At 36.8% G+C, this 27,520-nt stretch overlaps 5 protein-coding genes across 5 annotated transcripts in view; 4 read left to right on the forward strand and 1 right to left on the reverse strand.

Annotated features, from left to right (window-relative positions):
* Positions 1-391: 391 nt before the first annotated feature.
* LOC121957778 (fatty acid-binding protein, liver-like) lies at positions 392-2,614 on the forward strand. The gene is given in 5 exon segments (XM_042506555.1): positions 392-450; positions 452-537; positions 618-790; positions 1,908-1,997; positions 2,552-2,614. Coding segments are annotated over 5 exon segments (459 nt in total). The 3' UTR covers positions 2,603-2,614.
* A 979-nt stretch (positions 2,615-3,593) lies between these two features.
* On the forward strand, positions 3,594-11,751 carry LOC121957666 (serine/arginine-rich splicing factor 10-like). Its single transcript, XM_042506390.1, has 6 exons — positions 3,594-3,754; positions 5,536-5,640; positions 6,559-6,662; positions 8,439-8,610; positions 8,705-8,755; positions 9,472-11,751. Exons 1-6 carry the CDS (start codon positions 3,690-3,692, stop codon positions 9,698-9,700), a joined length of 726 nt encoding a protein of 241 aa, XP_042362324.1. The 5' UTR covers positions 3,594-3,689; the 3' UTR covers positions 9,701-11,751.
* Positions 11,752-15,023: 3,272 nt separating this feature from the next.
* LOC121957673 (gap junction alpha-9 protein-like) lies at positions 15,024-17,571 on the forward strand. The gene is given in 2 exon segments (XM_042506395.1): positions 15,024-15,624; positions 15,627-17,571. Coding segments are annotated over 2 exon segments (1,491 nt in total). The 5' UTR covers positions 15,024-15,078; the 3' UTR covers positions 16,572-17,571.
* A 196-nt stretch (positions 17,572-17,767) lies between these two features.
* LOC121958099 (c-Myc-binding protein-like) lies at positions 17,768-20,149 on the reverse strand. The gene is made up of 5 exons (XM_042506971.1): positions 20,035-20,149; positions 19,728-19,800; positions 19,547-19,595; positions 18,078-18,207; positions 17,768-17,994 (listed from the first exon to the last, which is right to left on the reverse strand). Exons 1-5 carry the CDS (start codon positions 20,047-20,049, stop codon positions 17,950-17,952), a joined length of 312 nt encoding a protein of 103 aa, XP_042362905.1. The 5' UTR covers positions 20,050-20,149; the 3' UTR covers positions 17,768-17,949.
* A 394-nt stretch (positions 20,150-20,543) lies between these two features.
* Positions 20,544-27,520, forward strand: part of si:ch1073-513e17.1 (sialin) — an 8,628-nt gene continuing 1,651 nt past the window's right edge. The window contains exons 1-4 of the mRNA XM_042507001.1: positions 20,544-20,668; positions 24,965-25,047; positions 25,242-25,395; positions 26,425-26,667. Coding sequence (XP_042362935.1) covers positions 25,311-25,395; positions 26,425-26,667 — 328 coding nt within the window. The 5' untranslated portion in view covers positions 20,544-20,668; positions 24,965-25,047; positions 25,242-25,310. The remainder of the gene's footprint in view (positions 20,669-24,964; positions 25,048-25,241; positions 25,396-26,424; positions 26,668-27,520) is intronic.

Here is a 27,520-nt window from a genome sequence, read left to right on the forward strand (position 1 = left end):
TGAGTAACTGATATACAAATGATCATTCTGCAGGATGAAGTATTCCTTTAAAGAGGTTAAAGAGGTGAATCGCCTTTTCATGTCTGCACTGAACTGCCTGAGCTTCTGCTGCCTGCACGTTTGCCTTAAAATGTTTTGCTTTCTGTGTGTTTGCCAGGTGAAGTATTTTTTTATATTTTGAAAATGAGTCATGAATATTTGTCAAATGAAGGAAAGCTTTAATTCCTGTCTGAAATAAAGAAATGCCATTGCCTAAATTCAGTGTTCACAGTGTTGGATTTTGCTCCGGTGCCACATTACATCGACATGTCACTTAATATCTGTTGTTCAGCTCACCCTGACTCTCTCTGGGAATCCCAGTCCAAATAACAGGGAGTTTGAAGTCCCCAACATGCCAACCAGCAGTGAGTGTGACGGGATCAAGACAACAAGAACAACAGTCATCCTCGGCGCGCAGCAGACCAGCAGACATGGACTTCAACGGCACCTGGAAAATTTATTCTGAGGAAAACCTTGAAGAGTTTTTAAAAGCAGTCGGTAAGAATATCTTCATATATAAAAGATTTAGTTGAATATGTATGCATGCATTACATATTTTAAAAAAATATGCATTCAAGGTGTTCCTGAAATGGTGGTCAAAATGCGAAAGGAAGTGAAGCCGGTGTGGGTGATTGAACAGAAGGGCAAAGACTTCACGGTCACCATGAAGACTCCCGTCTGCAGCAACGTCCACTCCTTCACCATCGGAGAGGAGTCCGAGATGACCGCCATGGACGGCAGGAAGTTTAAGGTAATTCAAGCCTCAAACTCTTCATGCATACTTGAAGTACAGAAGTAAAGATGTGATAGTTGTACATGAGCTGATAAAGCCTAAATTTAACCCTGGAAAGAGCCTTTATTAAACCTTTGAAACTTGGGAAGATTTGCTTAATTTCTTTAAAAAAAAATATGAGAACAAGAAAATAATCTGAAAATTTGCCCAAAAAAACTAAAAACAGAAAAATAAAAAGGTTTTAAAAAAGAAAAAAATTATACATAAATAAATAATGCAAATTAAAAAGAATATTTAGATTAAATAGAGTATAATATTTATAATAATAACAGTTATATATATAGATTCTGGTATGTTTTCCCTATTACTGTCTTCGAATGATTTCTCTACATGAGCTGATGATTTTTAAAATCAAGCCCTGACAAGTGTCTTTATTAACCCTTTGAAATCTGAGTAAATTGGGTTGATTTCTTTCAAAAATATGCAAAGAAGTTACAGTTTACCAGAAAATTAACAGAAATTTGGCACACACAAAAAAAAGACAATATAAGTAAAAAAACCAAAAAATGTAACCAAACAAAGCAAAGAAAAATGATAAAACCCATGAAAAATAAAACATCAGTGATAATATTGATTAATAATGAATGATATAAATGAACAACACAATACATAACAACACATTAATAAATAGATAAAATAGTAAATAATTATTATAGTAATAATGATTGTAAATACACATTTCTGGACATTTTCCCTAATTATTATTATTATTATTATCTTCTAATATTGTTTCGCTCTTTCCCTCATTTTTTTGCAGTTTTTGGGACACTTCATGGCAAATTGCTCATTGCCTTTTTATCCATGTTTCTGTTTTCTCAGGTTTCAGATGTTTGACTGTTAATTAAAGGAGACTGAATGCAGCACAAGAAATCTGATAACAGTCAGAGTCTTAACGGTTTAATTTGAGTGACATTTAACAGGCGAAGGTCCAGGGGTCCCTAAAACTTGGGCTCCTTTTGGCCCATTCAGTGACCCATCTATGGTTGCACAAAATTAACATGATTTTTGCTCAGGAAAAATGATTTTGCCTTGGTTAAGGGGGATTATGTAACTGTGTGTTTTTGTTTTGGACCAGTGCACCGTCAGAGAGGAAAATGGAAAACTGATTGCTGTGAATGAAAAGTTCACTTCTGTCCGGGAGATCGTAGGGGACGAGATGCTTGAGGTCAGTGACTTTAATTATTTTCAAATTGTTGTAAAGACACAATTATTGATAACAACCTTAAAGAAACAATAATTCAAAAGTCTTACCACAAAGAACGGAGCTTCATTCTTGAAGTCATTCTTTTTTTTGTACAGGAGAGAAAATATGATTTTAGAGGTTTTTGTAATTTTTCTGTACCAAAAGCTAAAAAAGAGATTTTATTTCTGTTGTTGGGATTAAAATATGGAACAATGCCAATATAGATTTAAAAATGTTTAACTCATTTTTGGTTTTAAAAAGAATGGTTTGCAACATCATCTGTAGGATTTAAAGGGTAGTTTAAACTGGTAAGAATACATATATGAGCTTTGGCGTCTGCTTGAGTCATTTCAGTCACTACTTTATACACAGATTGTTGATTTTGTTTATGCAGTTTATGTGTTATGTGATGACTGAATAAAAACACTGAAACTGAAACACTGAAACAAGGGATTCAGCGTTCGAGAGAAATTTGGGATGTTCGTGATTTTTTTTTTTTTTAAAAGTTCTGTCTTTTCTCTTCCTCACGTTTCCAGACCATCACTGCCGGCTCTGTAACTTTCATCAGCAGGAGCAAACGAGTCTGATCCACGCCAGCCGCCTTCTCAGCTTCAAACAAAAAATAACACAATGAAAATAAAAAAAAACTTAGCACATTTTATGAATAAATTTAAATGATTAACCCTTTAAAAACTGGATCCACATCAGTTTTCTTGTGCTGCGTTCAGACGCCTTTCACAAGATATTTGACCCTTTAAACCCGAGCAAACTGGTTTGATTTCATTCAATTATATAAAGAAAAAAGGCAATGAACATTTGGCAAGAAATGTCCCACAAATTACAAAAATATTTAGTGAAAAGTGGCAAGAAAATTTCCTAAAAATTGTGTGTTTATGGTATTGGTGATATGTTCTTTGATGGCCAACTCACTTAAATTTATTAGATATTGGTAAAATATCATATTAATTGAAAGTTATGTAACTGGTTATTTTTTTTCATATGAAATTACATTTATGTGCTAGATACTTTTATCATTATTATTATTATTATTATTATTATTATAATTATTATTATTATAAGTAGTAGTACTAGTAGTCAATTGCTTTCTAACTTTAGCTTTCCATATTTTTTATCGTTCCATTTTTTTCTTTTCTATTGTGATCTATAACTCCAGTGGTGCTATGTCACATATTTTCTTAAAATAAAAACAAAGAAACGAAGACAGAAAGAGATGAGGATTATTATAGAATTATTAAAAAAAATAAAAATAGGGGAAAATTGCCAAAAACCCATATTTTTATAATTGGGAATGTTTTTATATTTAAAATTCAGTTCTAGAAAGAAAAAAAAGAAATAAAATACATTAAATTATATAAAAATAAATTAAAATATAAATAAATAAATATTATATATACAAATATATAAAAAATTAAAAGGTTATTTTCTTGTAAATTTATTTATTTGTTTTATTTTTCTAATATTCGGGCCTTGTCTTGTTAAAGTTAGGCAGCAGGAGGCGCTGTGGGTTTTTTCACCCGATTTTTTGTTTAAGAGGAAGAACCAGAACGCGCCTTGTAAATGCGCATGCGCTACACATATTTTCGCTGCAGCGCAGGTTTCCTTTTTTTTACTCCCTAAAAAAACAAATTTTCTCTTTTGGTAGTGTGTAAGTTTATGGCCAGATACATGAGGCCCCCAAACACGTCTTTGTTCGTCAGAAACATCTCGGATGAGTCCAGGTGAGTCCACATTCAGGTCGATATTTAACTCTTTAACGGCAGCTAACTGTTAGCTAACTTAGCAGCTAGCCGAGGTTAGCCTCATCGTCGAGTTAACGATACTTTAAACCAACATTTAGGTGCTTTTAATGCTACAAATGTGTATTATCTGTCACCAAATGTGCCCGTATAGTCGCAATACAACATTATATGTGTTTGCAACGTGTTTTTGTTCATATTATAATTGTTGGTGACGTTTCTTTGTTTGCATTTCTGCTCCACGTTCACCGTGTTTATAAATGAGCTAACGATGCTACGTTAGCCGTCTCACAGGCAGTTATTTAGTAAATATTTGGGGGATTTTCTGGCAAAAAAACGTTTAATCTATTAATATATTTGGTCGGACCTCATTATTAACAAACATGGCTATCGTTACTTGTCATTACTTCAATCCAGTCAGCCGTTATTAATTAGATGTAAATGAGTTTATTGTTAACGTTAATTGTTTTTACGCACTTATATGTTTAGGTGCGTAACGTTAGTTTAACTCTTTGAAACATCAGTTTTCTTGTTCTATGTTCAGACGCATTCACATGCATTAAAGTCTCTTAAATGTGAGAAAATTGATCTTATGTCTCTAAAAAAATGTGGGGAAAAAGTGAGTCGGCAACTTGGCAGGAAATTTCCCGCAAATTGGGGAAAAAAAGTAAAAAATGAGCACACAAAAATCGAAAGAAGAAGAAATAACAGTTATTAAATAAGTAAGGAATAATACTAAGAAAATCATATGTTATTATTATATATACTTAAGTAAAGCTTACTTCAACAGAAATATTTAAAGATTTGTAAATTATTTTTGTTTTAACACTATTTTGAGTTTTATTTTTTTTAAAATTTTATTTCTTGTAACTTTTTTAAAAATCAAAATCTTGATAATTTTGGGTTATTTCTATAATGTTTTACTTCCAGTTTTAATCTTCCTGTCATTAACACATTGACAAATGTTTCCTGGTTAATTAAAATGGTATGAAATTAGGCTGCTAATTATGTATTATTATTTTTTTACACATTGGTGATCAATTTTAAAACCCACTGGTCTAGCTAAATAGGTATTTTTAAAAACAAAACAATTATGATATCTTTCTATTACTTAACCCACATTTACCTATTTCACAAACAGAAATATGTTTAAAAAACTTAATCTGATTGTGAATTATCAATTAAAATGTTTGTTTTTACACGTGTTCATATGAGTGATGGAAAAAGCATTGTAATGGTGATCTTTATTTTATTTTTTATTGCATCTTGGTAACAAGTTTACCCCTGTGCTCCCAACATTATTTGTTTTTGTTTTACTTCTAGAGATAGTTGTAATTGAACATTGATGCAAAGCTAACTTGATGGGAGCAACAGTGCTGCTTCTGCCTATGTCAGTTTTAGACTATATAGTGGGGCTTTTTTTATGAATTGTTAAACAAAAACAGTGTATATATCTTAAAGGGTCAGTTCACCCCAATACACAGTAGAAATTATTGCAAAACAAAACCTTAAGAATAAAAATTGATCTTGATCATCACTTTGCTGGTAGAAAACAACAGAACTTAAGTAAATAACTCAAAAACGTGTGGACATGTGGGCTTGATCATGGGTTAAGAAGTTAAAGAAGTCTCCTGGTGTTTTGGGGTGAACTGTCCCTTTAGCGCCCTCACCAGCTGCTCTCCCAGCTGTTGTAACTGATTACTGATGTAGGTAGAATTGCCTTTGATGGTCAGTTGAGTCATACTTGTATTTACGGTGTTCAGGCCTGAGGATTTGCGGCGTGAGTTTGGCCGCTATGGGCCGATAGTAGATGTCTACATCCCACTTGACTTCTATACACGTCAATCAAGAGGATTTGCATACATTCAATATCCTTTCCCAATGAGTGTTAACTGTGTTTGTGCTCCTGCTAACATTTTTATTTCCTTTCAGCGGAGAAGATATGCTTCATTTGTGACATATTTTTCTTGCACTTTAATTTGATTGAATATCTAACACGCATCATTTCTCTGTTATTGCTTCAGAAAATGTAAAAGCATCCAGTTGTGGAACCGGCCACACAGAGTAACAAAGACCCGTGTAGAGTAGCTGTAAAGTCAAGTCACACAGACCTTCAGGATCAGAGGGAGGGAAAAGGTTGAAAAGAGAAAGTAAAGCATGAAGAGGAAAAGGGAACGGAGACAAGGCTTGGATATGGCGGCAAAGAATTGGGAAAAGAAAAGAGGTTTAAGAGGAAAAGGCGAGCAGGAAACCCGAGTCTCTGTGGGAGTCGATTAAAGAGTGTAAAGATCAAGATGAAGTTCAAAGTCAAGCATGGGCAAAGGTAACAAGTCTGAATTATTTTGTATCCTCCCAAGACAAATCCACAAATTTGACATGACCACAAAATCAGCTTTCCCTGTGATATCGATGACATATTTTTAATTTTAATCAAAACAATTTAATCAACTATTAAATGTTTGTTTATATATTTGTAGTCCTGATCCCTCGGACAATTATTTAATGTGTTTGAAAAACTTGCTTCATCTTTTATCTCTACAAAAAAATCACCAGAGTGTTTATTTGTTTGTTGCTTTCTTTCTCTTGCTACTACATATCAATTAATATATAATTTGTGTACACGTTTCATCTTATGAATCCGGCCACACAAATTTAACAAAATAATCCAGTTTTTTAACATACATGTGGAATAAAATTCACATTTTCTAAAGTAAAAACATTTCTTTGAATTTGTGTGGCCTTTGCAACAAAATGAGAGCAAAAAAAAACCCTTAACCACTCAGCATGTTTGAGGATGTGCGTGATGCGGAGGATGCTCTTCACAGCCTGGACAGGAAGTGGGTTTGTGGCCGGCAGATTGAAATCCAGTTTGCTCAGGGGGACCGAAAAAGTAAGTGTTTGACATTTGAATTTATTTTTGCAACTAAATAATGTTGAGTTTGTCAGAAACTGTTCATGTTGTAGACTGAAATTTTAATTGTCAGTGGTACTTTTGGATTACACACTGGGAGATTATAATTATCAGCAGCACTGACGTAGCTAAAATGATGGCATAAAGGCGCCTTTATTGTGGTGTAAGAGCATCAGTTGTCGGGTTTCCATTACAGATTTGCTCAAAACGTTAGCAATGTTTTCTAAATGTCGATAAAACATGATTGCGAGATGACTGCGTTTCCGCTGAGTGATGTTTTGCGACTTCTCTCGATAACGTTCCAGTAACCATGGCGATGGATGTTCAAAACATCAGCAAGTTTATTTCTATTGCAGCCACCGCACTAGCTGTCAGTATTTCCAGTCGAAGGCAACATGCAGGCGTGTTATGCGCGTGATAATGAAAAGGCACGCACCTTATCCATGGGAGCAGCCACGTGTGAGGGATTTCTAGGAGGTGATAGTCCACGATTTCACAGATGAATTGTGGATTCACACCTTTTGTGATGCTTAATACACCTTGTAGCGCCTGCTGCATCATGCCCGAGGGAGCCAGTTCCTACCGACAAGCGTATAAACATAGCATCTTGTGACCTATAAACGTGAAAAAGTGTTTTCCGTTGCGGTTTTGCAAAATATGGCTTTTTCGAATCGCCTGAAACCACCTCATGCAAGTCTAAAACTATTGCGATAAATGGGAGTGACACATTTCCATCATGTGTATTCTATTTTTGCAATTTCAGTTAGTGTAATTTGAGGGTTAATGGAAACCTGCCGAGTGTAATTTGAGGGTTAATGGAAACCTGCCGAGTGAGACTCGTAGATTTTCTGCTGTCAGAACGTATGCAGCCACACAGGTGGTGTGATGAGGCTGTGAAATGGAGGATGTTAAACATTAACATTATATTTAACAGTAACCTACAGTCACAGCACATCTTCTGCAGGTGTTTGTCATCAGCAGAATACTTGTTTTGACACGACTGATCGGGACGTGGCCAGAACCTGTTTCAGTTTTGTGTAGCTATTTACTACATTATCTGAAGTCCCGTCCCTTTAGGTTTTAATTACTGGCACACCTGAATTCAGTTAGTAGTTCCACCTGTGCTTGTCCCAAGATGACGAATCGAAACGTCCTTCATGTCTTCTTGTGAGCAGTGTAGTTTTTTCTTTAATGTATTTAATTACTGCAGGTACCAACTGAACCACAGTGAATAATATTAAATGAAGCAACTCATTTAGTTGAGCAAATATTAAAAGATAATTAAACACATAATTTATTCCCCCAGTCCTTGTTAAGAGGTGCACCTGCAAATGGCAGCGTGTGAAGACAAATTTTACAAGCCGAAAGCGAGCCACCATTTAAATTTATCCTGGAAAAACGAGTTTAGTTTGACGGCATTAGAGGACGTGGGAGCAACTATGCACACTATGTGTCGCAGTTTCCTGCAAGTTTGAAAGCAAGGTGGATAACAGAGGTTCGTTTTCATGAAAATACACTCCCCATTATTCTGTATGTAACGTGTTCACATGCGGTTTTTTAAGTTGAATCCTGGAGGTGCACCCTGTATCTACTCAGTATTTGATTTGGCTAAAGCTTTTTTATTCCAAAATTTGTTTAAAAACAAAACAGAAGAATACAGGAGCTTTCGTCTGAATGAAGAATGTTTTGTGCTTTCTGTTTTCTTCTCTGAGCTTTAACCTCTTTCCTATCACCTTTTTTTTTTTTTAACATCAGCACCAAATCAGATGAAATCAAAGGAAAGGCGTTCTCCGGGCAGATCCTCTCGATACGATGACTACGATCGAGACAGCCGGCGCAGACGTTCGCGCAGCCGCAGCTACGAACGATACCGGTCACGGAGCCCTTCTTACGAGCGCCACCGCAGACGATCTGAAAGTCCTCGAGAGTGAGTTTTTCTTTGTGTAACTCGTTAGTTCAGACGTTTTCCTCAAAACTGTTGTTCTTTAAAGAAAAAATAACCTTTTCTCCTCTGTTTCCAGTTCTGGACGGATGTATGCGAGAGGAAGAAGCAGGAGCCGCGAGGCTGAAAGGTACAACTCTGACTGATCAGAGGTTTTGGTTTGCATCACTTTCTCTCCGTCTTTCTCATGGTGCGGAGTTTAAAATACACACAATACAGAATTTATTGTAGAAGTCAAATTGTTGGGCAAAGTTTTGACACTTTCTGGCTTTACTAAATGGTAATTTTGGTGATTTTTATTTTGACAGGCCTGCGGTGTTGGAAGGTGTTTTTTGTAAACTCACCAAAAATTTCAAAAGAAAAAAAGCATCAAAGTTTATTTAAAATCACCCAAAAATCTTTAAGGAAAAAAATCAACAAAAAGTATTAAAGAAAACAAAATTGCCAAAATTATTAAAGCACAAGAAAAGTCACATTTTATTTAAAGTCACCAAAAATTTAAATAATAATAAGTAATAAAAATGCTTAAAGAAAAAAAGAATCATCAAAAATGTTTAAAGAAAATTATTTTTACTATTATTTTTTTTAAAAATCAGCAACGATTTTAAAAGAAAAAAAATCAAACAATTAAAAATAAAAGACAAATCACCCTCTTTAAAAGAATGCATGCTTATTTTTCAATTCTTATTTTTAAAATTTGGTGGTAAAATAAATAGATATTTAATATATGAAGTTAAATGATCCTCCCCTAAGCCAAAATAGAAAATGATCCCTTCGATGATTGCGTTTAGTGCCCATGAGTTTAGATAAATCTGAAGTGTCTGAATGGTTTCATCGTGTCTTCAGGTACAGGCAGAGGCCTCGGAGAGAGTCCAGAGGGAGATCTCGCTCACACTCCAAATCTGCATCTCCACGAGAAAACGTGAACCCGGCGTCGACCTCCCATTACACCGAGGAAGAAGTGCGACGGACACACTCCCCATCCCGCTCCAGGTCCCGCTCTGCGTCAAGATCGCGCTCCCGTTCGCGCTCTCGGTCCCGATCCTGGGCTGGACGCAAGTCAGGAGGACGCTAGCGAAGTACCCGCTCCCCCCTTCTCTCCGTCATTATGTCAGATGCACCAGAGTTGGTTCATTTGTTCAGAAATGTTTGTTTTGACATGAATGTAACGTCCACTGAACCATTTGTAGAAAGCTTGTTTCGCGGCTCCATTTTAAGAACAATGCTAGTCCTTTTTGCTCGGTTTTATAAAACTGTATTGGTGAGATTCCCCCGATAGGAATATGAAACAGTCGGCGTTTTCTGTGTTCAGTGGTAGTCGGCCAGGAATAATTGTCTTTTTTATATGCGGTTACTGATGATTTTGTTTTCTAAACCCTATGCACCCATTTTTGCAAAAAAGAAAAAAAAAAGAACATTCAGTATTTTAAAATGAATCCAGTCTGTTGCCGAACCAAACCAGCGTTTCTGTGCGTTTTACGTCATTATTCGGTCACTCCAGGGTTTCGCTGATGTTGCAGACTAAAATTCCTTCCATTCTTAAAACTTTCAATGCGTGTTTTGATGTTTTTAGGCATTTTTGTGCAATTAAATTGTGGGCCAAAATATTTGTGATGTTGAGCTTATTACCAGCAGTCAGTGTTTACCACCAAATTTAAATCTGTCAGCGCTGAAGGACGGTCGCCATTAGCTGGTCTCCTCCTGCTCTCTCTGCCGGTTAGCACGAGCTAACGCAGCAGCAGCAGCTCACATCTGACACTGAGCCGTTAAACGACCGCTAAACGTCCCAACAATCTCGCACCGAAACGGCTCAACTCAACACATGATGTTCATAGTTGGCTCTGTTACTGTGTGTGTGTGTGACTGGTGTAGGCTCGGAGCTCACACTCCTGCAGCAGTGGTCTCATGATAAACAGAGAGCAGGCAGGGGCTGAGCATATCAATACACTGCACGGGCTCTACAATGCAGTAAGAATTTGACCCTTTTAAAAAGTCAAATTTGCAGTAAAGTTGCATCTATTCAACAACATTGCAAGGTTGTGTAAGATTCAAAAGGATTGGCAGAATTTGCATTAATCGTTGCCATGGCAATATCCTGGAGGGACTGATAATTACGCTTTTTTACCTTACTGCTGATCTTTCTCCTAAAATTTTTCTTGTTTTTCTTCCCTCCTTTCAGCCGCATGTTCAGTATTCTGAAACGTAAAAGTTGCTCAAGATAATCAGTCACAGTTAACATTATTAAGGTAATCACTGACAAATGCTGCCTTCAAATGTAACTAATTATTATTTATAATCTAGCAACGTATCCAGCGGGTAACGCAGAGTAGGAAATGCAAAGGCATTATTTCGAGGCTTTCAGCGATACATACATCGATTTTCCTCAGACATAAAACTTTGAAGAACTGCTCATTTTACGATCTATTATGTTACCATCCTCCGAAAAGTTAAAGTTGATGGCCTACGATGTTTCTTAAAACGTTTTGGCAAACTGAGCTTTCTAAACATTTCCACGTAGAACATCTGATACCACGAGACGGTGATCTGGATTATTCCGATGAACGCGTTAATTCGGACCCCATTTGAAGGCCGACTGAAATGAAAGTGCATCAATAGCACGACTGAAAAAAACAAAAGTGAACTTGACATTAAATTTTGAAGTCACTACAAGTCAATCATTTAGATTAAGAGAATACAGCTGCCTGGAAGACAAACATTAAAGGTGTAAAAGATACAGTCTGTGCTGAAGGAATTATCTGCGGTAGTATCGAGTGTGTGAGTATTGAGGCTAAAATACACCGAAACGCTGCTTTGGTCCTTAAAAGTGTTAAAATGTCGCCCAGTGACTTTAACCAACCACAATCTGTTTAAAATGTACATTAACCTGTTTTAAATCCGTGGTGTTTTCTGTAAGATTAGATTATTTCTTCAGAGGGCGTTTTATTTTTGGAACATTTGGGTTTTGAGCGGAGGAACGACAGTTTCTCGTTGGTGTTTACTCGACTGTCTCGGTGGTTTTTCTGAGCGAATCTTTGTCACTGCATGTTTTACTCTCCTAATCTTCTATCTTTAGTAGGAACAAACTGTTATTTTGAGTAATAAATGGAAACATTCAGCATAAGGAAACGGTGCGTGGGTTCAGTTTATGAAATCTTAAAAAAAATCTTTTATTTGGGGAATTATGTTTCGACAGTTTGCCCTCTTCTCTAGTAGCCTGGACTCACCGTCTGCAGTCCTCTGCGTGGAAAACAGACCAGTCCAGCCATGAACATCGATTTCCTTTTAATGGATCAGTAGCTCGGAGGAACAACTTAAATTAGATTCACCATGAAGACGCAACCATGTATGAAATCGGACGTGCCCCATTGATCTCTTTATTGAAAAGAAAGCATTGATTAAACAAGTACAGCAGCAGCACAGAGGCTCGATGTGAGTGTATGAAGAACAGCTGCTGCGCTGAAGAGCAGTCAGGTATAATATAAGAGACTGAACTAAGAGAATATTAATACTTTAAAATTTTACCATTATTAACAAATGGTAAACTGATAGTTTATAATATTTTCATAGTTATTTTACTGATAAAAAATAAAGTCAACATTATTGATTTTTTTCTAACCATAAGTTAGGCTATAATTAACTTACATTATAAATAACATGTTAAATAATACATAAAGTATTTAATGGTTAATTGTTTTTAAACTGTTGTTATTGATGATTATGATATCTTTTTAAATGGTTAATAAATACTGGTTAGTCCATCTATAAAGGTTCCGACTTTATAATGGCCACCCAAAAAAATGTTTACAGATGCACTTTACAGATTTTATGAACAATTTTACAAACTATGGTGGTTGCACAAAGTGTCACAATACTGGACTTAACAACTTTGAGACAAAACCTTAACAAATATGGATAAGCCTACGCAACAACGATTTCAATTTCCATGTGGAAAAATTTACCTTGAGGACATAAAATATCAATTTTTGTTTAAAAGATGAATATAACGAGGCTAAATCATGACAACTTTTACTGGTTGGTGGCAGAGAATAGCAGAATGACTATAGTAAACAACAATAACAAGAAGACAGATATGTATTGATGAATCAATGTTTGACACAACCTTCAGCATCTTAAATGTGATGATTTGCTGCTAAAATTATAATGTCAAATTGAATATCTTTTAGTTTTGGACTGTTGGTCTAATAAAAAAAACATTTAAAATTGTGAATGGCATTTCATAGTTATTTTCTCAATCAATCATTTTTTTTGTCACAAAATTGCCTGTTCTGATCCCCAAGATAACGTCTACAGATTCTTTTATTTTACAGATAAACTGTCCAAAATTACAAAAACAGTCTTGTTTTATAGATTATTTATAATGCAAATAAAGAAGTGAGATAAACTGACTCAAAACTTGAGATTATTAGATCAAAACAGATGATCACAAAGTTTTCCTTCCGGAGATCATTTTCAGCAAGAAAAAAAGGACTTTAAAAAATTAATTGATCATCAGAACAGATGCAGATACATTTTTTATAGACCAATGAATCAATTAATTTATTCAGGTCTAGCTGCAAAAACCAACACCGTTCAATACGGGTTATAACAGACTCCTGATTAGACCTTTGTGGCTCTTATGCAACATCTCGCTGTTTTTAATGAGTGTGTGATTTCCAGCATTTCAGTGTAAGATTCACATTAAATCAGGAGATTGATCCGCTTCAGGAGCAGCTCATCATATGTGGGTCATCATCAAGGCGCCCTGGGATGACAGATTTCCATCAAACCCAGTGCACCACTTCTGGTGGCGTTCAGGGTCCTCTGGGTTCAACCACAAACTGCATATTCTGCGACACTTTTCACCCCTAATGACTGGCAGGAGCTGGCAGTGAGTCCTCTCACGCTGCTGCGAGGTCAATGGCAACAGAGCATCGCAACAGTATTGATCGTTTTTGTCTTTCACAGGCTATAACTGGTGAACAACGAGAGCCAGCAGGGATCATTTGTTTTTGTCCAGTTTTCAGCAGCAGAGGAGACTGAAATCTTTCCCAGTGTGAAAGTTTGACCTTTTAGGAGCAGAAAAAGAAGATAAAAGATGCGCCCATAGGACTGTTCAGCAGGACTGCTGCAAAAGGCCTTTATAGTTACATTTCATATCCAAGATGAAGGTAAGTTTACGCTTTTTATAATAAATACTTGACCTTTATTTAGCAAGGCATGTCATTTTTTTTACATAATTAATGAGCCAAATATATCTGCTTAAATAGTGTAATGTTTTTGTCTCGGATGAAATCTGTTTTTTATGAATACCATCATGGATTAAAGTTATTGATTTCTTTTTGATTCTTTGACATGACTCCTAATTTGTAATGATTACCAATTTTACCAATATATCTAATAATGTTTTATTAGGACCGCTGAATGTTGTCATATTTTTGGGAGGAAATAAGAACACACCAAAATACCTGATCTAATACCTGAGCTAATTTATATTCTCAAACTAGTAAATATTAATCTGTCACATGTTTAAATGTTCTGGGAAAACTGGTTGTATAATTGAAAACATTATTCTTCACAGTAGTAAAGTAATTTAATTTTATTCTTTTTACTTGAAGTAGCAAGAGCAGAATTATTCACCATGCAACTATTTACCAATGAAAAAATAAAAGAATTCACAGTATTTTTTTCTTGTACTGGCTCTTGGCTTCCTTTCAAACAAGATCTTTCACTCAGTATGTTTTGGTCACTTTATTTATTTTTTGTTTATATTATTATATTATATTATATTATATTTATTTTGTTATGTTTTTTTCGGGAGCAATTTAGGGTTCAGTATCTTGCCCAAGGATACTTCGACATGTTGCCTGGAGGAGCCGGTCGATTAGAAAACGACCAACTCTACCTCTGAGCCACAGCGTGGTGTAATATAAATCTGCTTTATTCAGTGTTTTCCCGGTTTAATAGAGGTAGAGAACTGGTTGCAATCTGCAATCCTCGCCCCTAGATGTCACTGCCCCCCTAAATCTTATACAGTTTCTTAAAAAAAAGTAAAAATCAAAGGACGTTTCACAATTTTAATAGTTTTTTTCCACAATATTTTTATTTTTTTACATGCTGCAAAATACAGCTTTTTGCAATTATATGACACATAATTATATCATAAAACAACAAAAGAGAGAAATAAAATATTGAAAGAGACAAAAAAAAATACATAAAATAGAAACAAAAATGCTCCTCATATGTTAAAATGGTATTCTATACAAAAAAGAGTACAATAATTACAATAAATGCTAAATATGAGAATAATTGTTTACCTCATGCATTTGTTTTATAAATATAATCAATTAGTATCATTCCTGAATATTGGTGTCAGTATTTACCAAAAATACAGTGTTCAGTTGTCTGTAATAACTTTATTTTTCGTCTTTCGTTGCAGCTCTGCTAATGTAAAACATGGGAGACTGGAACTTCCTGGGGGGGATCTTGGAGGAGGTGCATATCCACTCCACCATGGTCGGCAAGATCTGGCTGACCATCCTCTTCATATTCCGGATGTTGGTGCTCGGCGTCGCCGCGGAGGACGTTTGGAACGACGAGCAGTCGGACTTCATCTGCAACACCGACCAGCCCGGCTGCCGTAACGTCTGCTACGACCAGGCCTTCCCCATCTCCCTCATCCGCTACTGGGTGCTGCAGGTCATCTTCGTGTCCTCGCCCTCGCTCGTCTACATGGGTCACGCCATCTACCAGCTGCGAGCTCTGGAGAAGGAGCGCCACTGCAAGAAGGTGGCCCTCCGCCGGGAGCTGGAGGCGGTGGACGTGGAGCTGGTGGAGATCCGGCGGAGGATCGAGAAGGAGATGAAGCAGCTGGAGCAGGGGAAGCTCAACAAAGCGCCGCTGAGGGGCTCGCTGTTGTGCACTTACCTGGTGCACATAGTGACTCGCTCGGTGGTGGAGGTCAGCTTCATGGTGTGTCAGTACGTCCTCTACGGCATCGCCTGAACCCGCTGTACAAGTGTGAGAGGGAGCCGTGCCCCAATGTGGTCGACTGTTTTGTCTCCAGGCCAACGGAGAAAACGGTGTTCATGGTGTTCATGCAAAGCATCGCCTGCATCTCGCTCTTTCTCAGCCTCCTCGAGATCATGCACCTGGGATACAAGAAGCTAAAGAAGGTCATCTTGAGCTACTACCCGCACCTGAAGGCCGATCTCGACGATTATTACGTCGACAAGTCAAAGAAGAACTCAGTTGTGCATCAGGTTAACGTGGGCTCGTCTGTGGCTCGCAAGAACACCATCCCCGAGGCACCATGTGGATACACGTTACTGTTGGAGAAGCAGGGCAACGGACCCACCTACCCTCTTCTTAATGCGTCCTCCGCTTTCATCCCGATAAAAGGGGACCCCGGTGCAAAGCCAGACGGCCACAAGGACGCCAAGGAGGGAGTGCCGAGCCCCACGGAGCGAACCGGCGACACCAGCAGCGAGACTCGCTCCCCTCCTGCTGACAAACAGGAACCAGAGGAGCAGTCCCCGCATCACAAGGACATGGTGTGCGCCGGCTCCGAGTACCCCACCCTGCCTGTAGCGGACACCTCCTCCTGCACAACTCTGTCAGGCATTGTGCGGAAGTCACGGAGGGTCAGTCCACCGTGGAACTGCTCCACTCTGGTGGAGGGGAACGGCTCGGACAGCGGGGACTCCTACCACGGGAACAACAGCGTGAAGCTACGCAGCAGCTGTGTTGGACCCAGAGCCAGGGTGCTCTCTAAATCGGACATCAAGAGGCCGAGCAGGTCTCAGAGTCCAGACTCGGCAGGGGAGCTGAGCTCAGTGTCTCGGCACAGCCGGGAAAGCAACAGCCCCACCGCCTCCTCCCCAAACCGCAGAGTGTCTGCGGCGAGCAGCACCAGCAGCAGGAGAGCGCCGACTGATCTGCAGATATAAACGGACCGTCGGCTCCAACGTGAGACTCTCAACGAGCCAAGCTTGGATGCAAGTTTTATAAACACTTTTACTGCACTTTTCACACATTTAAAGTTCTTCAAATGAAGCACAAAAGGCCTTTGTTACCTATTGCTAAGGAGATTACGCTCTCACGCCAAAAGAGCAGCCTTTTTCCAATCATATTAGAATTTCAGATTTTAACGTTTCAGTGTGAAGGATTTAGGGGGCAAAGCAAATTATTTAACCAAGAATGTATTAGTCTTTTTCTTATTAAATAAACAAAGCTAATCAAATAATAATTATTATTGTTATTCATTGTGGGTTTTTTATTTCTGTAATCACTCCCACATGTTGACGTCAGTATCACCCTAAAAATGTCAAATGTCTCAAAATGAACCTAATGATGCACCTTTTGCCATTTTGACGAGACTATCAATACACTGAATTTACGTAACTGATGAATGCTTTTCAAATGCGTTTCAACTTATTTGGTAAAACAAGTTTGTTGGAATTTTTTCATCTGTAATTTTCAAACCGCAAGATGTCAAGTATTTTTAGGTCAAAAGGAAATTAAAGTCAGAGTGAAATCATGACTCATTGACGGTGAAGTCCAAATCAGGTTGCCAAGGTTGACTTTGCCAAGTCTTTTTTTTTATTTTGTGACTCAAGTCGACACCAATGATCTGACTGTATGCAGCAGCTCTGTCTGCACGATTAGAGGGAACGGAAAACTGAACCACGGATCTATAATGTGTCAGGTCACAATGTGCTGTTACACAACCAGATACTTTTAAATCAGTAATGCTGTCTGAATTAATTTAACTCCCCTGTTCCAACACGTCTGAGAGCTCTTTATCAAGAACATTTAACAAAACAGTTGCATGTCTTTGACACAGTGGAAAAGAAATGCTAAATATCTTTCCCGTGGTGACAGGAATTTAAAATTTGTCTTTAACATGCTGTCATTATCAGACTTTAATGCCCCCTCAGGCACATGAGCGATGACCTCTGAATTATTGCTTTTGTATGACAATTTTTTACTCCAGTTATGCAGATGATATCAATTAAAATGTCCTTAAAAACATTAAAGGCCATTCTAAAAATATATATATATGTAATAATAATATTTAATATTCTATTTATTTTCAGATGAGTGGCTGTTTTTTTTGTGAAAAAGAGGAAAAACTGATGCCAAATGCTGAAAAACTTTTTTTTAATGTATGACAAAGCAAAAGTTGTTTCTTGTTCTATAAAAAATAAGTGATTCAGTGTGTACTGAACCTCGATTTAATAAACATTTACCTATTCTTCATAAAATGCTATTGGTTAACTGTTTTCCTTTTTTTAATCCCAGAAAGCTCTGACAAAACCCTCTTTTCTACTCCGCTGCTCCCTCCTCAGGCGACGGTTCGTACTGCATCAGCTGGAAAATGACATGAATTCAGAGGTTAGAGGTCAGAGGTCAGAACAGGAGCAGCATTCATTTAGATTTTTAGCGCATCTCACTCTGTTTCTCAGCTCTTTGTTCTCCTCCATGAGCAGGTTGTATTTCTGTTGAAGGTCAGCCAGCTCCATGCGAAGAGCCTCAGCGTCTGCTGGCTCTGGACCAGCCGCTCCGAGGTGAAGCTTTATGAAACTGAGCACGTGGTTAAAGACAATGTTTGCTTTCAATATTCAGTCACAGAAATCTTTATTTCTAACGAAGCCAGGTGGACCAAGTTTGGTAAAGAACAACAACAGCGACTTGTTTTTGTACGGCTGTACTGGAAAGAAATAAGTAGATTTATCACATTATTAAAAAAGAAAGCTTGGGAAAATGTCTAGGGAAAAAATATATTCATAATTACTTATTTGAAATTATGTTACAGAATTATTATAATTATTTTAAGCACTTTTACGTAAGACAAGTCTTCTTTGTTTTTTTTTCTCTATTTTTTTTTCTTGTTCTGTGTTCTTTCTTTCTCTCAGTATTTTCCTTATACCTTTTACTGACTTCTTGCTCCCAAGCTGACTTTAGGAGGACTTAGTGCTTCTGGATGTATGAGTGATGTGGAGAGGGGAGAGAAGGTGGAGGGTGGACTATTTCAAGTAATGTTTCTGTGAGTTATGAATAACTTTGATCGCTGCAGGTCGGGCAGCATCACAAGATACAAAGCAAGTGCTGATTATGTTAATGTTTTGGGATCTTTTGTCTTGTTTGTTTTGTTTTTACTGTAGTATTTTTACTTGCTACATGTTCATTTTTGGGCCATCTCTCAAAAGCTTAAGGTAGCTTATTTGGGGTGTCGCATTTACCTTTTTTTCTATTTGTATTGTGGTTGTATTTTATTCTGTATTTCTTTGACGTGTGAAGAAAATGTCAGTGATGATGATGCTTGACTACACTTGGCAGGAACTGAGGAAATTGCAACAGGTAAGGAAACACCAAAGGTAGGATAAAACCTAAAGATAGAAAGATAAAAATAAATAAATAAAATACTCTAAACAGTAGATAAGACTTAACTAAAATGATAACTACACAAAGTAGAATAATAAATAAATAAGTTAAAAAATAATGAAATGATAAAAAGGTAAAAATGTATGAATAAATAGTCAATAAATAAATAGGTAAAGCTCAATTAAAAGCCAGACTAAAAAGGTAGTTCCTGAATTTGCTTTTAAAAAAATAAACCCCCTTTGCTGCCCTCACGTCTGTGGGCAGGTTGTTCCACAGCGACACATTTCTTCCCAATAGGTGAGGAAAAAAATGCAATTCTCTCACACAGCCTCAGTAATGGATTTTAAAAACCTATTTTGCAGCTGAATTGCTCTTAATATCCCCAGCTGAGATTCATTTCAAAGAGGAAATATTGTGCTTTATACATTTTTCTTCTCATAAGAGTACAAATCATCACCTTTTGTTTTGGGGTTAGGGGCGTTTACTTCAATATTTCAGACACACTTACACTCGTTTAATGCCACTATAATAAGGATACTCCAGGGCATTATCGGGTTTGTCCGTATCTTCATAAAGTGCCACTAAAACTGCAAGAAGACAGACAAAGTTATGATCAAGCAGTACAGCGGGGATACGGGTGAACGTTAAGTGAATGGATGAGTTTAACAACAGAAACTGAAAGTACATTTACATACTATTTGAGCTGTTTATGTACCTACCGCTTGTTATCGTGTCAAGGACTCCCGATTTTTCAAGATATCTTCTAAATTGTTCTCGCTTCGATTCCGAGGCCTGAAACAACAGACACTTATTTTACTGACACACAAGCTAGCAGGGCACGTCTGACCGGTTTTATTTGAAATATTTGGGGATTAATACAGTCTGTTGAGGTGCGTTCACTGACCAAGCTTCATGGGACACAATGCTCTGATGCTAGCTAGTTAGCATACGCATGCCTCACACTTAAATATTTAATATCGAGTAACATATTTAATGGCTGCAGAAAGTATGTCGCTAAATACTCACTCTGTAGTGTGCCATGGATGCGACGATAGGTAATATAGTTTCCAGGTGCCTTAAAGGCGAGTGACAGGTGACTTAACTCGGAACTGTTGGTCGCAGATGTTTGTTTGCTCCAGACGACTCGCAGGAGGCGGAATAGTTGCCATAACAACAGCCAAGATTTGCGGAAATGATTTCTTTTTTTAACAAATACTCTTTTTTTTAAAAAATAAAATAAATGGAGAATGAAGTCCGACTAAGTAGAAGTGAAAATAAGTTTAGGTGTTTTTTTTTTATTATTTTAATTCATTTTAGGTATTTTCACAAGTTAACCGTTGAAGCTCGTGACAGTAAAACCAAAACCGCGAGAGGAGGGCGGGCCAGCTGTTGGTCGTTCTCTATGACGTCACACCCTTAGTACTGATCTATACGAAATATGCGCTACGTTCACGGTTCAGCTTAGCCACCTCAGTGTTTTATAGATCTGCGTTTCACCAAACCGTCGCTCATGTGACTGTTTTTTCCTGTTAAAATCAGCTCACTTCTTGTCTCGCCGGCTGTGTTGAAGACACAACAGACATGGTGTTTTTTATTTTTCATATCCTTATACGCCCCAGCTGCTTTAACCAGGTGTTTGTGTTTTAAGACTCTTCACAAGGTAAGAATTAATTCGACGATATATCCATGCACGTTGTCGTTAATCAATAACACACATGTTCTCGCCAATTGACCAACAAGCTAACCTGTAATCTAGCAGGTTCAGGCTAAAATAAAACAGAAAAAACAGGATTTTCTCTTGTACTTGTATGTCTGATACATGGTACATAACAGAAACTAAGACACTTATTTACTTAATTTGGAGCGACAATTTTCTTGAGCTTCCTTCCAACTAGTGCTCTATAATAAACACTCTTTAAGGGCTCTGCTTCCAGCACCGTTCACAGGTACTTAAACCTCTGAACACAGAGCTAAATGGTGCACTTTTATTATTAAAAAAACATGAGGAAACAAGGTAATGAGCAACTTGGAAAGAGATGTTCCACAAATTGCAAGAAATTAGGAGATTTATCACAAAAGAAAAAAAAGGCAAGGGATAAAAATGTGTGGGAAAGGACTATTATTCAAAATGATCATATTTACACATGTAATATTATGTTACAGTGTTATGATTATTTGAAGCATTTTTATCAAGTCTTGTTTGCCTTATTTGTTTTTCTGTTTCTTTGTTTTCTTTTTTTGGGGGGTAATTTTTTTTTAACTAAAATTCTTGCAAATTATTGGTGAATTTCTTCTTTCATTGTTTCATTTGCTGTCTTTCCATGTTTTTGAAAGAAATCAAGAGAATTTGGTCAGGTTTCAAATGGTTAATAAAGTCCCAAACTCTATGTTAATCTATCTTTAAAAATGGTATTCTAATAATAAAGTAATGCCTTATAGACAGTATAAGTTGCTGTCACTTCCCAGTCATTTATAGAAAAATACGTTTTTACACTTCAATTTCCACTTGTATTATTGGGTTTAAACTCACGTTATACATAATTTAGCCATGTTTTACTTTACTTGTTTTGTTTGTGGGTGTCCGTCAGTGCAGGGAGGAGTTGATAGACAGATAGATAGATAGATAGATAGATATACTTTATTGATCCCAAAACTGAGAAATTGGGGGACCGAAAATTGTTGTAGTTGAAAAAGGTAAAAAAAATTGCAATGGATGGCAATATATGTTATCACATTTAAAAGTCATAACAATATTGTATTGTGGTTAAAGTATCTTCATAATATTGTATTTGGTGATTCCCCCTCCTTCCTGTTAGAAAGTGTAGGATGCAGAGCTTTAAATGTCTTGGTATTTCTGTTATTTATAGTATCAGACATTTTTTTCATTTTTCTATTGTCGTTTGTTTTTTAGTTTCATATTTTACATTAGTTAGCTAATGTCTGGGGATGCTGTGGTGTCCTTAAGTGCAGTAAGGAGTTGATTGTCAGATAATTAATCAATTATTAATTAAAAGCTTTAATAGTTCAAGTAAACTTTCTAAATATTAGGGATGAGGGGAAATAATTGATACAGCATAGGATCACAATATTTTTGTGAGGCATTATCGTATCAATACACAGATGCCAAGTATCGATATTTTTATCATAGTAATTTCTATTATTACAAATACTGATTGAATTTTTGGTAGCCTACTAAAATAACAATATAATGAAATAAAATAAAGAAAACAAACATTTTTATTGTAAAACAGATTGTGATAAAGTGTTCTGTTTGGGACATAATTTGCATTTTAGAAAGCTAAGGTGATAAATCACAGTATATCGCAATAAATGTTATCACTCAGCATATTGCAACACATAAAATCTCAGTAATATTGTGTTGTGGCTTAAGTATCGTTTATATATCTGGTCTCCCTTTTATTTCTTTATAAATCCAATACTATGTTTTTTATGCTTTAAACTTGAAAAAATAAATGATTTAATAACATTACTTTGGGCTCTGATAACTTGTGCTTGGTACTTTTCACTATGTTAAAATCACTTATCAGCCAATTGACAATGATATTTATTAATTGTTAAAGGAATTAGGTTTCAGCCCTTATTTATTTATAGATGTCAGTCTTTATAAAGTTGGACATTGCTTTTATATTGCCTTTTTGAAAGTGAGCATTCACTTTCAGTCCCAAAGGGTTTAATAAGAAAAAACTTGCAGTAACTGACTTTATTAATACATAACACACGCAACACAATACAATAATTGTTTCAGGGGGGAAAAGGAAGGGTTTTGGGTGTTTTTTCTGATGATCTCATGATAGGCTCGCACACACATAGTTTCACAGACTCATTTGCAGACATGCGTCACATGGGGATGGCAAAAAGTATACGCTTTGTCAACCGACAGGGACGCCACACAGAACAATATTAGGGATGCACGATGAAGTCATGTTGACATCCAAGTGTCGGCACGCTTTACACGGAAGCTTTCAAGGATAAAGCCGTATAAAAACATATGCAAAAGTAATCAAGCTGAAATAATTTGTCATTTTTAAGCACAACAGGTTTAATAATAATAACTAATATTCTTAATGCTGTGACAAGCAGCCTGTTAAAGCAAAGACATATGAAAGTGTGGCAAAATAAATAAAAGGCTACATATCAAAATCCTTTATTTGTATCAAAATTTCCAGGCACAAAGTGCTTTAAAACACACTAAAAAATCAAATAAGATTCATTTTCTGACTATTAACTTCATTGATTAATCTTTTTTTTTTTTTTAAAGAGGTATGGCTCGAGAAGTTGTTTTCTTATTTACTTTTTTAAAATTTTATTTTCAATTTTATTTTACAAATTTACAGTAAGTGCCATTGAGTTCCAGGGAAGGAAGCAAACTGGAAAAACTGGCTGCGTAAGAAGCCATCTGTGGCTCTTAATTTCTGACTGTAATTTCCCTTCAGTGAAATCTAATATGTGTATCTTAGAAACACTTCCTCAATATTTGTAATAGCTCTTTTTAAAGGGACAGGTCAACCCCAAAATCAAAACACCGTGTTATTCCTTTTACATGTAGTGCTGTTTATTAATTTATTTCAGTGTGTTGGAGATATCTGCTTAAAGCATCACAAAAAAAAAACATTTAAAAAAACCTCCCTCTTTGTGGTGTTTTTCAGTACAAAGAGAATAGTTCCTACATGAAACTGCTCTCACGAAGGTCTGTGGACTATCTTGATTAACCATATCATATTTTCTGGAAGACAAATTGATGTTGTTTTTTCAAATGTAATTTTTGGCTCTTTAAACACCACAAGCCGAGTGTCGTTAAGGTCCGGTATATTGGAGAGAAGGCACACATATCACAGCTGATATCTCCATAAATAGCACAACAGGTGAGAATAAATATGTATTTTTGATTTTGGGACGAACTGTTCTTTGTAACTTTGTCTGGTATCTGCTGATAAACACATTTTTGTACCGATGTTTCAAAGCTGCAAGCATGATAAGTTGGGACCAAAGTTTTAGGCAGTTGACACATTTCTTAGACGATATATTGACTCCAAACATGTAACTTACTGAGATTAACTGAACACATAAACTGTAGTGATAATTAAGGGCTCTTTCACCACTGAAAGGACCTTTGTGCCATTCAGGCACCGTTATGTGTCCTGCAATGATGCTGTACCTGCTGTCATGAGAAATTATGGACCTCTGATGAAACCCAGCTCAGACGGCCTCCCAAAATTGATCAAATCTACAACATACAAAAGTATGTTTGTCTCAGTTCCTCAAAAACACAGTTTAAAATAATCAGCATCGTGAGTTGTCACTTCACTGCCCATCAAAGCCGGTGAAAGAAGTGAAACTCAGAACAATGACTCAGCGTTTTTGTTGTGGCCTAAAGCCTGTGACCTCAGGAGACAAATCCGCTCTTCATCATTTAATAGCACTTTATGTACAGAGTTAGTCCTTTTTTGCTTTTGTAGGTCAGCACTGCCAACAAAGCATTTCCCCCCCTCGTGTTAGAGCTGCTGGTGATTATTTTTATTATTATTATCAATCTGTTGATTATTTAAACATTCACTTGTTCAGTTTTGTTAGAAATATATCTGTATGTGTGGTGTGTGTATGTACTTTATTTTCTGGTTAATAGTTAAGAAAAACTATGAAAATGTGTAAAAAAACTCCCTCCAGGTCAGTGTGTCGTTGAGGACTGTTACCGACACCTCCACCTGTTGTTCCCCGTGCTGCCGTCATTTTGGTAATTTTAGTTGTTCAAGCTGATGTCATGAAACTTTTTAAAAAACCTCGCTGGTCAGCTTGAAAAGAGATGTGTTCAGACTGAGCACACAGGTGTTTCTTTTAGTTCCTGAAAAGTCGATGTTTTAAAGACAGAAGATTTTACCCAACGACAAGAACAAAACCTGTTTTGTTGCATTTGACCTTTTTTATTTCTTGTTCTCAGGTTTTACTTCAGTAAAGAGACAAACTCACGCAGAGCTTCATCATCATCTTCATCTTGTTTTTCCGCTCTGAGTGTATCATCCTGTAAGTTTCAGATCTGGTGAAACTTTCCACAACTGTGTATGTTTGTGTGTATCAGTGTTATCAACCCTGTTATCAAAATCTGCTGATGTGTTTGTTGTGTCACTTTACTCGTCTTCACTCGTCTGTCATGAGTTTATCTCACATCTTCTGTTTGTTTTCCTGACTTTTGATTTCAACCTTTGTCCGTGCGGCAGGTTTCCTTGACACCATGGCTCAGTGACATCATTTCATAGACTTAATATTTCTCGGGTCAGCCGAGTGCCATGCCGCCACCGGATGGCTGCTCCATCAATTCGGCCCCTTCGGACGAGAGCGAGGACACTGAACCCCTCATCGAGAACGATGCAGGTGTGTTTATCTTTATAAATCTTTTTGTAAATTTTTCCTTGTTTAATCTTTGGAATTTTAATTAAGATTTTGGATATCTTACATGCCAAAACTCTCAAGACAAGCAGCTAAAGGTTAATTTCTGTCTGTGGTTTAAAGTTAATGTTTAGTGGAAGCTCAGAGAGGATTGTTGGTCAGCTGCTTCCACGATGCACAAAAAAGGGAACAGTCTCAAGTAAAAACTCCAGCAACATTTGTAGTATAAAAACTTTTTTGTCAAACCAGCGTTTCCACTCGTGACTTGTGACCCTGACGAACGCCCAGGGCTGGAAAATGTTGATCTGACAATAAAGTTGCTCTTTAAAGTTAGTGTTTAAAAAGAGTAGTTAAGTGGGCCTGTTTATCCAGTTATACCAGGAATACCATTCAAAATTAAAATTCAAATTATAATAATAACATGATATTTTCATTTTGATATTACATGTCCGACAGCCTGCTCCAGCGCGCACATGCCTGACAGTGCAGAGATAAAAGAAGTTAAAACAATAAAAATAACCAAATAGAAAAGATGAAAGTTAAAGAATGACCATAAATAAAGAAAAACTATTAAACATTTTAATAATGACACATATTGATAATAAAGCCTCGTGCTTTAAAACAAAAAGGGTGTCAATTTGAATTTTAAACTGCAATGGTTGGAGCAATCCTAAGAAAAGATCAAATATGATTTATTGTTTTAGCTGTAAAGCAAGCGCAAAAAAGTAACTTGAAACAAATAATTTTATAATTGCTTATTGTCATTATCTTAAAAAATCATAAGCTTTTTATGAGACTGTTTTCTGATTTGTGACAGTGTGTTTTTTAGATAATTAAATGTGATTTTATTTTTTCTTTTTGATTAGAAGTGGTGCTAATAAATAGGCAAACTCTCTTGAGCTATAAAAAGCGCTCTTTTTTTAAGCTCATCTGTAACATGTGAAATGTTTTCGTAGTGACTCTATGCTCACAGTCCAGACTACATGTAAAAATCTTTGTTTTCTATGTGAACAGTTCCTCCTCAGTGCTGCTCGGCTCGCCTCAACCTGGCTGTCCTGATGTTTATGGGGTTCACCGTGGTCTACGTTCTCCGTGTTAACCTCAGCGTTGCCATGGTAGCCATGGTGAATACCACCGATACGAAACCAGCCCAGAACAGCTCCATCACTCACGCTTGTCCGCTGCCATCAGGGATGGAAAACACCAGTGACACTTTCCAACAACCTGAGGGGGTAACAAACGTCAATACTGTTAAACGTGTTACAGCATGAGTGCAGTCTGCAGTTCTGATAAGGAAACTGCTACTAGATAACATGTCAGTCGGTTTGTTTTCGTGCCTCTGCACCGGCGACCGCCTCGGCTGATGGCATTATGATTTTGGGTGGTCCATCCGTCCCCTTCCTGTGACTGAAATATTTCAAGAATGTCCTGATGGTATTTCTTCAAATTTGGCACGCACGTCCACCTGAACTCAACAATTAACTGATTTTATTTTGGTGATTGTGGCCGTGTCTTTTCAGTCTTGTGAATGCGCTATTCCAAGAACACTTTGCGAGCAAGTCCTCCAAATTTGGCACAAACGTCAAAAGTCAAAGGTTAAGGTAACTGTGACCTCGTCTGTGTTATTCTTGTGAATGCAATATTTCAAGGAAACTTTGAAGGACTTTTTTGTTTGTTTGTTTTTCAAAAAATAGGCACAGATGTGTACTTGGACTCAAGCGGTCAAAGGTCAAGGTCACTGTGATCTTGCACCTGTCTAATTCTTATGAACGTGATAGTCCAAGAAAACTTTAAGGGAATGCCTTCAAATTTGGCAAAAACACCCACCTTGAATTCAGGATGAATTGATTAGAATTTGGTGTTCAAAGGTCACTGACCTTATTTCAATATCTCAATAACGCCTTGACGATTTTTCTTCAAATTTGGCACAAACATTTGAGTGGACTCGAAGTTCACTGTGACCCCACAAAACATGTTTTTGGCCATAAATCAAGAATTCATTCACTAACTGTGATGAAATTTCGCACAAATGTCTAATAGGATATAATGATGAAGTGAAGTGTCACCTTCACTGTGACGCTATAATGTCATGCAAAAACACTTTTCTGGT

Source organism: Plectropomus leopardus, chromosome 18, assembly GCF_008729295.1.
Source record: "Plectropomus leopardus isolate mb chromosome 18, YSFRI_Pleo_2.0, whole genome shotgun sequence".
In the NCBI taxonomy this organism is placed as follows: domain Eukaryota; kingdom Metazoa; phylum Chordata; class Actinopteri; order Perciformes; family Serranidae; genus Plectropomus; species Plectropomus leopardus.

Bases quoted from the DNA above. Each gene is read 5' to 3' on its own strand.
- LOC121957666 (XM_042506390.1), top strand. From the start codon at position 3,690: ATGGCCAGATACATGAGGCCCCCAAACACGTCTTTGTTCGTCAGAAAC. The intron at 3,755-5,535 runs GTGAGTCCACAT...TACGGTGTTCAG, and splicing joins AACATCTCGGATGAGTCCAG to GCCTGAGGATTTGCGGCGTG. The intron at 8,756-9,471 runs GTACAACTCTGA...TCGTGTCTTCAG, and splicing joins AGGAGCCGCGAGGCTGAAAG to GTACAGGCAGAGGCCTCGGA.
- LOC121958099 (XM_042506971.1), bottom strand. The intron at 19,596-19,727 runs GTAGGTACATAA...GTCTTCTTGCAG, and splicing joins CCTTGACACGATAACAAGCG to TTTTAGTGGCACTTTATGAA. The intron at 18,208-19,546 runs GTATCCTTATTA...CCACGTGCTCAG, and splicing joins AAACCCGATAATGCCCTGGA to TTTCATAAAGCTTCACCTCG.